General features: G+C 38.1%; 1 protein-coding gene across 5 annotated transcripts in view; it reads right to left on the bottom strand.

The window, feature by feature from the left end:
- The window catches only part of p4ha2 (procollagen-proline, 2-oxoglutarate 4-dioxygenase (proline 4-hydroxylase), alpha polypeptide 2), a 32,771-nt gene extending 19,461 nt beyond the window's left edge, over nucleotides 1–13,310 (bottom strand). For 3 of the 5 annotated variants that reach the window (XM_080041373.1, XM_080041377.1, XM_080041376.1), the window contains exons 1-6: nucleotides 13,188–13,309; nucleotides 12,618–12,747; nucleotides 5,039–5,144; nucleotides 2,808–2,904; nucleotides 2,331–2,482; nucleotides 837–974 (exon numbers count right to left, since the gene is read on the bottom strand). In XM_080041373.1, coding sequence (XP_079897499.1) covers nucleotides 837–974; nucleotides 2,331–2,482; nucleotides 2,808–2,904; nucleotides 5,039–5,144; nucleotides 12,618–12,644 — 520 coding nt within the window. In that variant the 5' untranslated portion in view covers nucleotides 12,645–12,747; nucleotides 13,188–13,309. Of the gene's footprint in view, nucleotides 1–836; nucleotides 975–2,330; nucleotides 2,483–2,807; nucleotides 2,905–5,038; nucleotides 5,145–12,617; nucleotides 12,762–13,187 lie in introns of all 5 variants that reach the window. The other 2 variants (XM_080041374.1, XM_080041375.1) reach the window with 2 other exon arrangements.
- Between the last annotated feature and the right edge of the window lie 2,912 nt (nucleotides 13,311–16,222).

Raw genomic sequence — 16,222 nt, 5'->3', positions numbered from 1 at the left:
AATGTAATAAAACATTTAGCATTTTGTTTTTTTAAGGTTTCTTATTTATACTATGCATGTGTTTTTGTACTTTCCTTTGCTGTGGTTACACTTTACCTGCATGGGATAGTGTGTCTAGAGAAGTCTTCTTGATGTCTCTGTCATCGACTTATGAAACAACTTGCGGTTAATTCTGCTACTTATCTTTAGTGTTATTGATGTGTCCACCTGTTTCAGCTTTTTAAGTTGCTGTTGAATTTAAAATCATCCTTCCAAACTATTTCCTACCACAGTAGAAATCTTATTTGTCTCTCTTTTTGGAAATTGATCCATTATACATTAGTTTTCAGTTGTGTTGGTGGGCAGGTTGAGATATGCAGAATCTGTTAACCAAGGTTACTGGAACGGGGATCTGCATTCAACTGGCACAGATACGTGCATACCAGAACAGCCATTGCCCTATTAGCTGACCACTGACACATACCAGCAAAAGCACACACAAGTACCGTACACACCTCTTCATACCTGTGTTGTGTTGTAATTATGTCTAGATGCCACTACAATGAGATTGCAGTTGAAACCATGCAACTATGCTTCAACTGCATCATAAGCAACCATGCATGATAAGTTATGATTAAAAGAAAATATGTGCACGATTTATGTAAGTGAGTAATAGTTTTGTTAACTATTTGAACCTTTATATATAGCCTACAATATGAGGCCATGGGCCAGACGGCAGTGCATGCTGCTGGGTCTAGGGTCTCAGATCTGTGAAGTGCTTACTGTAAATGGACACACTACCTAATCCAAGTTAATATATGTAATGTTTCCTCAAAAGAATTACACGTCTTGCTTACCTGGCAGCTTTCCTCTGGAGAAAGCCTCAGAATCCAGTTGGTACGTGTCTTGAAGACGCATCAACGCCTTGGCTGCACCCGTCTCATCCTCTTCATCTGGGAAGAACTGCCTGTGTGTGGACATGTTGGAAACAAACCCTGGAGAGAACACATTAAAAGGATAAGTCGGGAATGTCAGGAGCAATTTAATAACTTAACAAACTATTCCAACGAAAGCACCCAGTATAATCATGTTCAAATTTGCAATGACTGCTAGAACAATTTAAAGTAACGATAAAGTAAAACCACTATTGACATTTTCTTTTAATTTTCTATATGGTTTTCTCTGTGGTATTCAGCAGAGGCATCTTTAATCTAGGTGTGTGAGCCTATATTGTATATCATGTATGATAATCCTAAATTCTTTCTAATTGTCTATCTTTTTTTCATAAACTTGCTCTATTGGCTACATACATGTACATGAGTGTTGCCAAGCATAAAGGGGAAAATAAATATGAATAAAGGAAAATATAAAATAAAGTCAATGATCCCTACAGCACATCCTGCTAATGTTTGGAAAATTACAAACAAAACTAAATAAAAATTCTGTATGTCCTCTATCTACTTGTGTTAGAAAGGGTTACACCCAGTTCTCTCACAATCTCTCACTCTTTCTCATGGCCACGTATACAGATTAAGTTTTAGGACACATGATTCATGCTTTTTTTTAACAACCTCACACAGATATAAACAGGCACAGACGGTTTCAACACACACACACACACACACACACAAACACAAATGCGCGCACACACACACACACACACAGAGGGAGAACATGGCCAAAATATGCAGAGATGGGGAACAGCTGTACCAGAGCTCCTCGGACGGAATTCTACCCTCTGCATCCAACGCTGTAATCATTCTGCTCACACCCGCTCTAGATTTTAATATTTCCCGCTCACCACTGGCTCTCTGCTCATGCTCAGAGGAGCACCATAGAAAACCTGGTGAAAGCTGCCCTTCAGAAGTGATATAAATGAATACCATGTCAATGAAACGGCAAGACTTAAGACTAGCAGATGCAGATTCGGCTAAGGAAACCTAAACTGATGCAAAGACATGTCTCATCTGGTTGAAACTGTTTTTCAACTTGAGCAAAGAAAAACAACAGCAATTTCCAGATGTAACACTAATTCCTTGAGAGAGAAATGGAGAAAAAGGAACTAACCTTGGATATAATAATATAAATGTATTGGTACAAATGGGTCCGAGGTGTCAAACACAGGCAGACACAGTCCACACACATACTGTATTCTGTGCTTGTTATTGCAGTAGATGATACTCTCAGTCAGGCAACAGACCCATAGCTGCAACAGGCCAGCAAACACAGACTTATATGGTAGCCCGGGAGTGGCTTGTATTTTCTTGCCCTATCTGAATGCAGCTTCCTCATAAGATGGAGGGGTATTATAACAGACAAACATTAACTCCTTCCTTCCTTCTCTCCCTTACCATCAGAGGGGTTCTGGAGCACCAGGGTCTCCAGTTCGGACCACTCTGTGTTGAGTCTTTTCATCAGTTTGTAGGCGTTGACTGGGTGGGCCAGGTAGCCCTCTGGATCAGAGGTGGACACTTTGGTCAGACTATCAAGTTTGTTGGCCCAGCTAGGAGACAGATAAGCAAAGTGTTACTACATTAAAATAACTTTATTCAATTATTCAGATATATAATTATTCAATACAAGATTGAAACACATGGCTTACATAGTTCTAACCACCTAATGGTTGAAGGACTGTTATTTTTAATATATAATATTTGTGTTGATGCAACAGATCTTAATGTTTTCTTTACTTTCTTAGTGCTGTTGACTGTCAATACAACAAATTGTAATATGTATTATACGTGTCAACACTCTAGTGCAGTGCTTGAGTAAAGGTGTACTTAGATCTCAGTCGGGTTGCTATTATAAGTGACAGGGTTTGTATGTACCTTTTGACAGAAGCAAGCTTGGCCTCCTCTGCCTTTATGTAGTCCCTCAGAGACTTGACCAGCTCTTTTTCTGTGTAGATCAGGTCGGTCATTTGGCCTGCAGAGAGACAGATGATGTTAATGAGTGAGAGAATTGTCACTGAATATACAAATTAGCAGCACCTTTAATTTTAATTTAATTTTAATTTTATTAGGATAACCCCTTGAGATGAAACCATCTCGTTTTCAAGAGGGTCCTTACAAACAAAAAATACAGTAAAACATAGTCTTAACATACAAAACTGAAAATATATATAATACAAATAACATACCACACACACACACACACACACACACACACACACACACACACACACACACACACACGCACGCACACACACACACACACAAACACACATGCACATTAAGTGCTTGACATCAATCTTGCATAGTACTTTTCCAAGAAAAAAAAATATATAAAATACATGGTAAAGTGATAACAGTAATAACAAAAGGTTAAATAATACATTTCATTACAATACATGATCAGTAACATGAACAACTGTTTGTAAAGTGAGATGACAGAGCATTTTTAAAACCTTTCTCACTGTCACCTTTTAATTTCCTTCAATAAGTGTCTAAAATGTACAGAATTCCTAGTGAAGAACTGAGGTTATGTGCAGGTTTAGTTAACTCTTAGACAAATATCCCTGTTTCTAATCGAACAATATGTTAGAACATTTAATGGAAAAACATCCTGCAATGTGAAGGGCTAGTACTGACAACTTTAAACCTCTGTTGTGCTTTGCTTTAAAAGGGCAATAAAACACATTTCTGGTACCAGTGTTTGCCACTGACTTACACCAGGGTAAAGATAGATCCTCAGCCACAAACTGTTGGGGCTTTGATTGTATAGAATTAGTACGCAAACTAGGGGGGGAGGGGATGATTGGGGTGTAGCACAGCGCTTCTCAAATGGTGGGGCTGCCTTGATTTCCAACAGACCAAAAATATATATATATTTTTTTAAAGTGCTAGCAAGCGAGATGTGTGCTTGTGTATGGTCATATCCACGCGAAAGGCCGCGATTTGCAGTAAATAAATGTCCACATGTGTCTCTGTAGGCTATTTAAAAAGAAATCAAGCAAGTAGACTAATAATAACATTAATGAATTATTGATTATCGCATCACAGAAGGCCTATTGGCCTATAATAATAAAAAAAACACCACCTTAACTATGTTTACAGTTTAAAAATGTTTTGAATGAAATGCAAACCTCAGTGAATCATTTGCTCTTGTTTCTCTGTCCTGAGATTCACACAGACTGAGCAGTCTTGTTTAAATGTTACAAATTGAGCTAATAAACTGAACTTTGAATTTTTTTGCTGGAGAAGTTATCTCAGCTAATTTTTGTTATCTAATTTGATAATAAGGTGATTGTATGCAGAATGCTCGTGCCAGAAACTCATACAGTGGTTTTGTACAGATAAATAAATAAATATTAGCAGGTCCTCGATAGTATTTCAATTTAGGGGTGGGGGGGGGCGCGAAAAAAATTCTGTCCCCTAGGGGGGGCATGGCAGAAAATAATTGAGAACCACTGGTGTAGCATGTCAAAAAAAATCCATGGAAACGCCTAGCTAAGATTAATTTGACGAAGAGGTATAAAAATAGTTGTAAGATAAGTAAATCAATGTGATTTAAGTTAAATGGTTAACTAATGAGATGCAGTCTGCTGAGTTATGTGATGCATATTTCATTTCGTCTTTATTTCGAACATAAAATAAATAAAATAGGAAAAGCAAGTATGACACATCATACAAATACACATAACACAAAAACAACAGTAATTATAACATGTCATAAACAATATTTATAAAATAAATGTAGAGTCTGTCCGAAAAGGAGTGAGAGGAAGCCGAGGCTTATGTATTCCCACCCCTTGTTCACTGCTCGTAATTATCTGCTATGCATTTATCAGTTTTTAACAACTATTTACATAATGTGCATTCAAATTATATACCATACTCTTATATTAACAATATATTTCTTAACAAAATATTCTGTATCAAAAGCAGATTTTGTAAACCAGCGATCCCTTACTCACACATTTAATGACGTAAGGTAATAACATAAAATGCAATGAAACTGACACACAATACTCAAACCTATTTCTTTTCTCCAGATTAAATTTAAGGAGTCACTGGTTGACCACACACAAAAAGGGATTCCAACATCTCTTTTAACATACTTATTGAAGTGTAGACCTCTGCCTGCGTTGTCCAGCAGCAGCAGCAGAAGAGGGAAGCCCAGAGGATGCAAGACATGAACTTCCTCATGCTGTCTCTTTTCACAACCTGCAAGGACAACACATCACATCATGTCACAATAGAGTAACAATCAATCAAAGCTCATTTTCATCATGGAAAATTCTTCCTTTGCAATGTGTATTACGACTGCATTAAAAGACACAGTGACTGGGGGCGCCTTTAGCTCAGTCGGTAAGGCGTCCCCCTCCCGGGCCGGGCCCAGCAGCAGACCCGGGTTCGATTCCCGCCCGCGGTCGTTCTCTGCATGTCACTCCCCTCTCTGCCCCATTTCACCTCTGTCTCTCTGCACTATCAATAAAGCATAAAAATGCCCAAAAAATATCTTTAAAAAGACACAGTGACTTATGTTTCCTTTGCTGTCTGAATAAATGTTTGCATTAGGTTTAGCATACAATCATAATAAACCCATAACACCATTCAACACAAGCTATGGAAAAGTCCAGCTGTTCCTCCATTTCATATTGCATCCATCAATAATAAGCACAGTGCTTGCTTTGCTTTCATCATGGCTATATAACAGTGACAAACTAGTTCAATTACAAATTGTCCTTTTCCTTAAAAAACATATCATTAAACTTGCAGGATGCATTACCCTGAGTCAACTGTTTGAGCAATGATGCTGTGTTTCCACAGTGATTTGTGTTGATGGTCTAAGAACATTCAAAGTTTCCATTTGGTCTTCTATAAATGAGTCACTAATCGGTGCTGTGTGGGGCATGCTGTTATAGTAGCCTCTAAGAAAGAATATGGTAGGGACAATGGTGAAATAAAAAATTTGTTTTTTTCTCATAAAACATTCTTTATCAAAATAATATCTGGAGTATATAGTGTACTGTATAGGCTACAATGTACACTCACACGGCCATAAGAACAAAATGTATATGAAACAGTGCAATGTCTACGCATCTGGTGCATGAAGTTCAGTATGAGTTTATTGTTAGTTCTCTTTCTTCTACTTACAACGTGGCCACCAGATGGCTGATAAAAAAAAGTTTCATGACGTCTTTCAGAATCTTACTTCAAGTACAGTTATACATTCTGAATATAATCTATTTGGCTACAGAAGTACACGATTAATTAATAAGTAGATGAGATAATAAAAATAATAGGGTCTATTTTGATAATGGACTCATTTTTAAAACATTGATTTTTGTCCAATTGGGGGCGACGGGAACAACATTTGAACACATTGACATATCATCCAACAGCGCAAACTCGTTTGCTAACAGTTAACAGCTAAGATTCCCCCTCTCTTAGCTGCCTTTTGGGTCTTTAACTCAGGAGATTCAATGAGTGAGCCCAAACAGTAAAGATACAGTCCAGACAGCTAAACAATGAGCTGAAAGAAGCCATAGATTTCTGCCAAGAGGAGCTGCAGATTCAAGTGATAATTATCTCAATGTTCAAGAGACATTGTTTTCACATTTATTGTCATTTGATACATTCCTATGATAAAAATATAAAATAGTTGTTTTTTAGTTTTGATGGGTTTTGCCCTTTTGGTCGGACAAAACAAGTCATTTGAAGACATAACGATTCATATTTTAACTGAGGAGTGTGTATTTAGGAAAAGAATGAAAGTGATGAGGTTGTGTATTCATATGTGGCTATGTAAGATTAAAAATGGTTATAAGACAATGGTGCAGCAAATTCAACTCTGATTTAGTACCATTCAGGCAACACAGGATGTTCTGGTATGCCTGCCGTAAATCGTTATGTTCGTTTCTGGTAAAAATCAGACCAGTGCAAAGGCAATAATAAAAACAGAATATAAATAGCGTTGTTTTCACTGATGGTCATTTTGCAGTTACAGGTCCAAATACCAATCAAGTACACACTTCACATGAAGTTAGAATCAGTTTAAGTTCAAACAGCTGTGTGAGGCCTATTGTTTCAGGTTTATTATGATTTTATTGTACGACTTTGCCACATTTCCGTCACTAATATATATTTCATTGTGTTATCTAGGGCAAGGCAACATGAACTGTGTGGACTATGAGCTACTGTAGTAGAGCCAACAATAAAGCTGGAGTTGAAAAGCAGAGTAAAACCATGATGTATCACCTGGCATAGAGTCCTTGTTCTCCCTGGCTAAGAACTGACACCAGCTTGGTTTGTAATTCAAGGTGGAATAATGGGACTCTGCTCCACTTTCTCCTCTTGGATTTAAGTCTCACATCTGTTTCACCATAGCATCGCTTCTCAGTGATGAGTGATGACCGTTTTGCTGTTGCCGTGTAAAACAAGCACCCACATCAATGTGAAAACTTGAAAATGTACACACACACTTACAGAACTACTATCTAATTAAAGGCTTAAGAGGGAGGGATGTTAAGTGTAGTGATAACATGGGGAGGAATCTGCTGCAGGTGACAAAATATGTGTGTTTTTTTCACTTACATGACACAGGTGCTGACAAAATACATCAACCTTCCATTGTTGCCAAAATAAGTCTTGGAAAAGTGAATGCATTGAGCAGCTTTAAGCCAAATAAAAACTAAGACACTAACATCATGAGTAGGTGGAAATACATTATCATCACTTATAGCATATGACCAAGACAAAATGTCGCTTTACACACTTCTGGAAGGTAGAATAGGCTTATTTGTGTGAAATGGGTCCTTTTTATGAGGCAAACAAGAGGACAACTGCACCTTACCAACATTGGTAAAGGGCCGTGAAAAGGCTTTAACATGCACAGCAAGTCACTGTGAACTCTACCTTTGCTTTCCCATGTTTCAGCCCCACAGGCCTTGTAAGAAAAGCTCTGATTAATAGGAGAATAATGAGCTGGAATTATGTTTTAATTACTTAAGAATTATTAGAAAAAGGCTGAATCTTCACAAGCATTTATTTGAATCAACAGACGTCATGTTACTGATTATTCTTTTAGGTTAGGGTTTAAAACAAAAGACTTGAAGTTTACAGGACTCTATTTTCTTTAACCCAGTTCAAGCATTTTCAATTAGTTATTTTGGGACATCTTCCAAATTGGGTGGCGGTATAAAGGACCAAAATATTTGATGTGACTTTTTTTTGCCCAGGAGTAAAAGCAAATTTCTCAACATAGAATAGAATAACATAGATTCACTCTCCTCAACCATGAAGGACTGCTGTAGAGCTGTTCTAACTTGTTGGGAGTTGCCAGCAGGTATCTATTCATTTAGATATTCAAATCAAGCCTCTTTGTACAAATTCCTTGCAAATTGCACCACATTTAAACCTCCTAAAATAGGAACAGAAACAGTCTCATTTTACCTCTGATGATAACAAATGACCTGTCACAGCAAACGAAACCATCAGTGAAAACAATGCTATTTTTATATATATTATTAATGCCGACATTGCACGATTCCGATTTTTTTCCTGGAACTATACAAAATGGAACATACTCTCTTATGCCATGCACATTGAGTCATTTTCCACCATCTAACTTATGCTGGGCTTACACCAGAGGACTTTTAAAAGACTTTGAAAAGACTGAAGACTGAAACCCTCTCACATCTAAAGACAATCAACTCACACCTGAAGAACATTAGTCACAGAATGAGATTTTGAAAAGACAGGGGTCTCATATTGCAAGACTATAACCAGATTCCTTTTGAGATTAATATTCTTTCCGCAACGCGACTGTGATAATTTAAAAAAAGTTAATTCAATATTCCGAGCGGGGGACTTCCTTTAGTGCCCAGCTTTATTTGCTGATCTCGTCCGCCAATAGCTTTAACTCCTAACCCCAAATTTGACGGTAAAGTGATAAGGTTGCGTAGCTGTCAGCTGGTTCTCCAGTCGAGGCTACTAGGTAAAAGTGTCCGAAATAAGTTCCTCACCGGCGGACACAGGTCGCGACTAATGCCGCTCCTCCTGCGTCGTGCTTGGTGCAGGAGAGAGTGTGACAGTGTTAACGTCATTTCGCTTGAGCCAACCCCTTAAGACTAGCGATAATATCAAACCTGTTTGATAATGTCGGAAAATGAAGAAGGGAAGAAGACTGAGTGAAATCGGGTCGGATGACCACCTTACACCAAACGATAAAAAGATTATGGGCGCACGCCACAACTCCGACAAGACTCCTGTGATTTCAGTCCGACATTGGAAGATTGTCTGTGACAGTCAAATCGCGTGAAAAGTCGCGTAGTGTAAACCCAGCATTAGACGACTGAAACAACTAAACACGCATTGGGTTATGCATGCATGATTCTTGTGGTCAAGTTGGATTGGGTGTGTATGGTGGTGGTGTATGGACGTTCCTGGACCATGAAAGAGACAGAAAGGTTTTTAACCTTAGGAGTGCTGCGGTTTTACTAAAATGAGTTCCAGGCCAGAATAACCATTAATCCCTAAACCTACAAATGAAAGGACCAAATCCTTCTCCTTGTAATTTACAGCCAGTGCCATAACCGTAGCCCAAACACAAACTTGCCTGTCGTTGCAGGCTGCAACACCCATGCCACATTCCAAGAGGCCTGTTACGTGTGCTAGTCTTGACCCTTTCCTGGCATTTCTGGCAAATGGAGGATATAGCACTGAGGAAAAGGGAGGACCGGATATAATATCACAAGGTCAAAAGAGGACAGGACCAGACAACCCATACAGTGCAATGTGTCTTGTCTGCTGTAGATCTGTGTTATTTGTATTAAATGTGCTCCATTTAAATAATAAGCCTGAAAGCTTTCAAGTTAACCAGTCTGTTAAATAAAGGGTCTATTTCTATTTTCAAGTGACTAACATATTGTGTTGCTGTTTGTCCAGTGGTTTACATGTGAGTGCCAGGGTTATGCTCCTTTGTAGAGTAATTTGCCTGGATTTAATGATGACAACATACCACAGCAATTGATTTTCTAGCCAACTATTGGATTCAAGCTTCAACAGACTTGTTTTCTTTTTTTACTTGAAGGTGCGGCTCCATGAGATTAGAAACAGAAGAAACTATCTCTCTGGCAGAGCAGTCAGGATCCCAGGTCTGCAATGGGGCAGCGATTTCAAGGGAGCAAACGTCTTTTCTCAAGAGGGGGGAGACAGAATTGCAGCATATGTCGTTTTCTTGTTCTTCTTTTCTGTTGGATCTCACTGTTCGATCGAATTCACAGAGAGAAAATCCTGGCTGGTCAGGGCAACAGCTGTGTTGGGTCACACAAGTGCCAATTGGCGAAGTTATTAAAGTACAACTCTTTTTCCGACTTGAGAAGAAAAACAGACAGACAAGTCAAGACTGATGGTAAAACCGATCGGTCTCGTTTCCTTTTCTTCCAGAGAGTTGCAAAAAATCAGATTTCCTAAGAAATGCAAACAAGAAGAATGCCAACAAGATGACAAGGGTTTGATATGAGTAGGAGAGCGTTGTCAGGATAACAGAAGCAATAGTTCAATGTTTTCGCAAAAGAACTCCTTCGGACTTTCTTTTTTTCAATTTTTTTTTGCAAACCTTCAACAATTGTAGGAAAATATGAGGACAATGAAAAGGCAGTGACATAAAAATAAATAAAAATAAAAAAAGAATCATGAAAGATTGAACTGTAGTGTGGCTATTGAGACGGCTACAGTCTCAGTGCAACCTGTAATACATAGAATCAATCAATAACATTGAAAACAAATGGAACAACTCACGGAGCCGACCTGCTTTGTGGCTTTCTTCTACATTACATTTAGGCAGCAAATCCAAATTCCAGTCTTTTGATAAAACTAGTCGGGAGTAAGAAAACTCCTATCCATGTTGATAAAAGAATGGGAGTTGTAGGCCACAGTATGAAAGCAAGTGGTGTACTGGGATAAGCAATAGATGGTTGATAGTAAACAGGTATTTTTCTGACTGATGTTATTCAGTAGACAGGACTGGCCTATGCACAGCACACACACAGGCATAGACAAAATATGGACACACTGCATCAAGCTAAACACACGTGTGCAGAGGCTGTGGACATGCTCAGACAGTCCCGGCCTGTCAAACTCAAGGAGATTTGACTCGGCCCACTTGCAAAGAAAGCAAATTTCAGATTCAAACTTGAAAGTTGTCATTGCGGCTGCTATGAGCATTTTCAATGTGCACAGGTGATATAAGAACAGGTCCTCCACGATAAGAATAGACTCAACTTATCACGTATAATGGAATGTAAAGCTTTTCATCTTCACTGACAGGATGAGGACATTTTTTATAAGACCCCAGATGTCCTGAATGCTTGGAAGCTTTAGGGAGGAACCAGCAGTTTCACTTTAAACACAGTTCACATACTGTTTAGTATGAGGAAAAAACATTTGCTTTGATTTACACTTCAGCTAAACATCGCACAAATGGAAAGTTTGGAAGCTATTTAGCAACTTTGACCTCTCCCTGCTCTTAGATAACAGAAGTGATCATTTCCAACATAGTTTCGCTGACCCTGAAAACTAGACTACATGAATAGTTCTTGTTCCTTTTTTAGTTTGATTTCACTTATTGTCATCAGCTTTGCAAAAAAAGTAACTGCAAAATGAATGTGATGGAGATAATATCCAGAATAACTCTGCAAAGAGGAATATAGCAACAGGGTTGAAAGGTTTTGAAGTCCACGGCCAGGATTTCTGCTGACCATATGTGTTTGAAATATGTCTCATATTCACCCTAAGATGAAAATCCCCATTGCCATATTACAACTGCTATGCTAGATCTATTGAGGCATAATAAGCATGCCAACCATAACCCAAAAAGACACAGACTTAGACAGTGACTCTAACTTATGTAAGAGAGAGGTGATAGGCATAGCTAAGGGGTGCTTTCACAAAACCTAATAAAGCACTTCTATGTTTCAGCTGTATCGGAAGACATCAGCCTCTTGAGCGTGCATGTCACCTGCCTTACAGACCAATTATGGCTGACAGGTTTTTGGCATCCTTCCATCTGTTTGACTTCTATTTATATACACAACCGAGAGGCTGCCAGATCCAATTATTAACATTGTGTTATTACACATACATCACTGCAGTGCAGAGCATCCCCCACCTGACATGCATGCATGATATGTTGTGCCATATGCCGGGGATGGGCAAAGCAAACATATGTTCTTTTGGAGATTATTTTCCTCACTAACCATATGAACCTGAGCAATAGTCTGGGTTTGTTCAAGTTAAAAGTGTCAGTTAGTTTGCTGCATGTGTTCCCCCTATGTTCCCTTCTCCCTGTCAATCTTCACTATACCATAATAAAGCACATAAAAATGCCCAAAAAATAATGTAAAAAATCATCCTGGATTATCTGCAGACATCAATATTTGATTAATTTGGTAACAAGTAGTAACATTTAAAAAGAAAATCAGATTTGTTCTTATTGGTGAAAGTGGCTCTATTCACTTGTGTTTCTCTCTACACATTGTTATTTTCCTTCGTGTTGCATTGATGAAGGCGGAATTCTAAATCATAGCCAACGACTGCTCCTGTCATTGTTGTTCATGTGACAAATACACAAGCTGAATTCTGAATATTTTAGTGAATTCCATCAAACATTTAGAAAATGATTGAAACCCTTGCCTTGCTGAGCTCGCGCCTGTTCATCATCTCCAGCTGGATAGGTGCCTGCCCAGTGACGTCAGCGCAAGACAGTTGTTTCTAGAAATTCCCCGACCGTTCAGCTTGGTTGGTCCAGTGAATGTCCAGCAGCCTGTGTGTGGGCAACTATAGACTAATTACTCAGCCAAAATTGAACTAAAATAAAGTAAAACGCCGTTCACTGTCCTCCTATGTCATAAACAATGTCACGCAAGCACCGCCGTATGAGTTGCTCAGCAACAAAGTTTCAAAACTTTCTCCCCTGGCGTAGTGACACACACTGTAACCCGAAAGCCTCGCAGTGTCTTACGTTACAATGTATCCAACAAGTCGGAAATAAACACCGCCGTCACGAAACAGCGAGCAGTTGTTCGCTTTGACTGGTACCGCAAGGTCTCAAATGTCTGGTGAAAGACCAAAGAAAACAACAGAAAACCTAGTAAACATCCCAGCATGTTCGGTAGGCACGCGAGCTAAACGATTCAACCGCCTTCCAGAGATAAAGAAGAAGAATGGCTTTGTAGCTAATTACAATATTTAATGTTATCTTACCTTTATTGTCTTGGTTGTTACAGAGTAATGCGACACTTCAGTGTGTGGACGCAATTTCCCTTAGCAACTCGGGGTTACGAACAGGACAGAGAGGGGTTTCAGTCTCTGCCACGTACAGAACCTCACGGAGGGCTGACCTTAATACTCGCGGTAGATGCGCAGAGACATTTTTTGTCAAGCTGTATTGGGTTGTCCTCAAGTGGACTATTGACTTGTGCTTGTTGTAGGCTATTTATAAATAATACCAGGATACCAGAATCAGATGATTAAAGAATGATGCACCTTTGGAAATCAACACAGCTTATTTGATTTTATCTGATCTCTCAACTATAGGCTACCGCTACTTTATACGCTATAGGTCTACTGTTGGGCAGTTCAATGTAGGCCTACTAAAACGCATAATATTTTTTTTGTTTTTTTCTTGTAACTAAGTTAAATAATAACTCGTGTATATATCAATAACAAGTGACCAAATCTGTCAGATAAATGACGGGTAAAATATTGCAGAAGAGTAATGGATGAGATTCAAAAGCACATTTGCTCATATTTTAGAATACTTACGGTAATGCACTCCATGCAATCTGTCACGTTTTCAGTTTGGATCTGGCTTTCCAGAGCTTGTTCTCTGGAAGGACCCAGAAACATCTGGAAAAACACATTTGGTTCGAGCTATTAGATAATAATCTGTTCTTGTCCTGTTCTGTTCCTGTCTATGATGTCTCTGCATGAACACCTTCATTAAGGCCATTGCATATATGATTTACAGCAGGACATCCTAAAATAGTAGGATTATAAAGGGACAAACAAGCTTTTGCATTGGTGGAGAAATATACTGTTACCATGCACAATTCAATTTTGCTGATAACAGGAAAGAACAGTTTAATCTGATCAACTTTCCTCAAGATTGGGTTTTTGGTCAGTGAGAGATTTTATGTATTTTTAAATTCTAAGTCTATTAACGCATCATTTTGCACACTATACACTTTTTGTGTTTTGAGTTAATACATATGTATATACTGTATATGTTTATACATGCATACATATACTGTACTGTATATTAGTTTATCTGATTACAATTATAATCTATAGATTTATCAACAGCAGGTGTCACTTAAGATCAAGAACCCCCATCCACAACTGAAAATATTATTTTTTATCAGAGCTTATATACAGAGAAACATTACAGAATAATGATTAACGGTAGTATCACAGGCTAGTATAACCATTATAAGCAAATAGGTCCACTAGTACACAAATATAACTGTTGGTATGGTAAAAAAAACATGCCATCTGACAAAGATTCTGTGTTTGAATGCATTTAATCGCTCTTGTCCTGTCTTTATGTTTGTGCACTTAAACAGACCCTTCATGAATGTCAAGTTCTCTTACAGTTCATGCCTGCTTTTCCCCAAGGGCTTGAATGTTCCATCTCATCACTTCCACATCATGACTCATCATTGCTCACAAGGAGAGGAGGCAAATATTATTTACTTGAAGGAGTAGACACTGCTAGTGTGTGGTACATGTGCAGGTATGTTTGTGGTTTTATTTTGTATCTCTGTCTTTGCGGTTTAACCTTCCTCCTGTCTTAACTTGCTGTTACCATCCATGGTGTTAGCGGGTCGGTTTCGACCCGTGTCTGAAATCAGCTGTAAAAACCACTAAAAACAATTATCTATCATCCAGTTTGTTTCTCATCTCTTGGTTACCTTGTTAGGCTTCCTTATCCATGAAAATATTGTTTTTAATATTTTTGGTGTAGGCGGTTGGGCCTTTTTTTTGTCAGTATGCGCCTTAATTTCAATAAAAAAAATTGTAAAATGAACCTCAAGAGAATCATATAAATAAATATTTGGTTGTTGTGTTACCTGATTATCACTGAGGGGTATGAGAACACATTTCTTAACTAAATTAGTTTTATTTATTTTTTCATATTAATATTATTGACCTTTTTAACATCTATGGTGTTACTGGTCAATTACGACCCATATATATTTATTTCAGAAAACAGCAAAAAAACTTTTATTTCAGCATTATACAAACACACAATGAAAACTAGAAAAAGTCACAACACAAAATATAGATTTGTAAGGTCAAATACACAACAACCAATCAACAAATCAAACCAATCGAAATCAATTACTAGTTCCAAAACTAGTAAAAAAAACTGAGTAAAAGTCTCTGTGTTCATGTGTATGTATGTGTGTACAGATGTGTGATAAAGAGCAACACTTTTAGTGTTCTTTGCAGAGATATTTCTTGCAGGTAAAGCACAATACGTTTATCTTTCTGTCCTTAGTGCTTCGGCAGACCTTACACCACTTAGTTTTAGAATCAGGAGGCCATTTTGACCAAAAACATGATCCATAACTTGGCTCACTGTATATCTCCTCATTTTTGAATACTGCAAATAGGAGATGTGCACTCTGCAAGTCACCAACTCTATACTGAATTGGCCTCACATGTATGGATATGCCCGTCTGTTTGTTTCGCTTTTATGCAGGTATAAGGGTGAAAAAAGTCAAAATGAGAACCTCCCCAGAGTTCACATGATTGGGAGAGGAGCTGACTGTCATTGTGTTGGCTGACAGTGCACTTATGATTTCAGTTTTGGCTCTAGTTATTGTTTTTTACATCTTATTCTATAACCGGGTCGAAAACGACCCTAACACCACCAGTGTTATAATTTCCACCAGAGCATTTTATAATTAAGTGAAACATTTTTTATTTTTTTTATTTTGTTGAAATGGAGGTTCCTGACAAAGTCAAGAAATCTTGATGCAATAAACAAAATGTAAGTGGTTCTTTTATGCATTTGAAATCCAAAACGGGTCGGTGGCGACCCTAACACGAGAGGAAGGTTAACATATTTCAAATACAATGCCTTGTGGTTATTTCTTTATTTGATCACCTTAATTAAATGTGAAAGCGCAGTTTGTAGCAAAATCAAATTACCACCCACATATATGTATGTTCTATTGTAATAGACACACACACACACACACACACACACACACACACACACACACACACAC

This window comes from Ammodytes marinus, assembly GCF_949987685.1.
Source record: "Ammodytes marinus genome assembly, chromosome: 14".
In the NCBI taxonomy this organism is placed as follows: Eukaryota; Metazoa; Chordata; class Actinopteri; order Uranoscopiformes; family Ammodytidae; genus Ammodytes; species Ammodytes marinus.
Note: the sequence above shows the minus strand (reverse complement) of the source record. Positions and strands in the feature narration are given on the sequence as shown.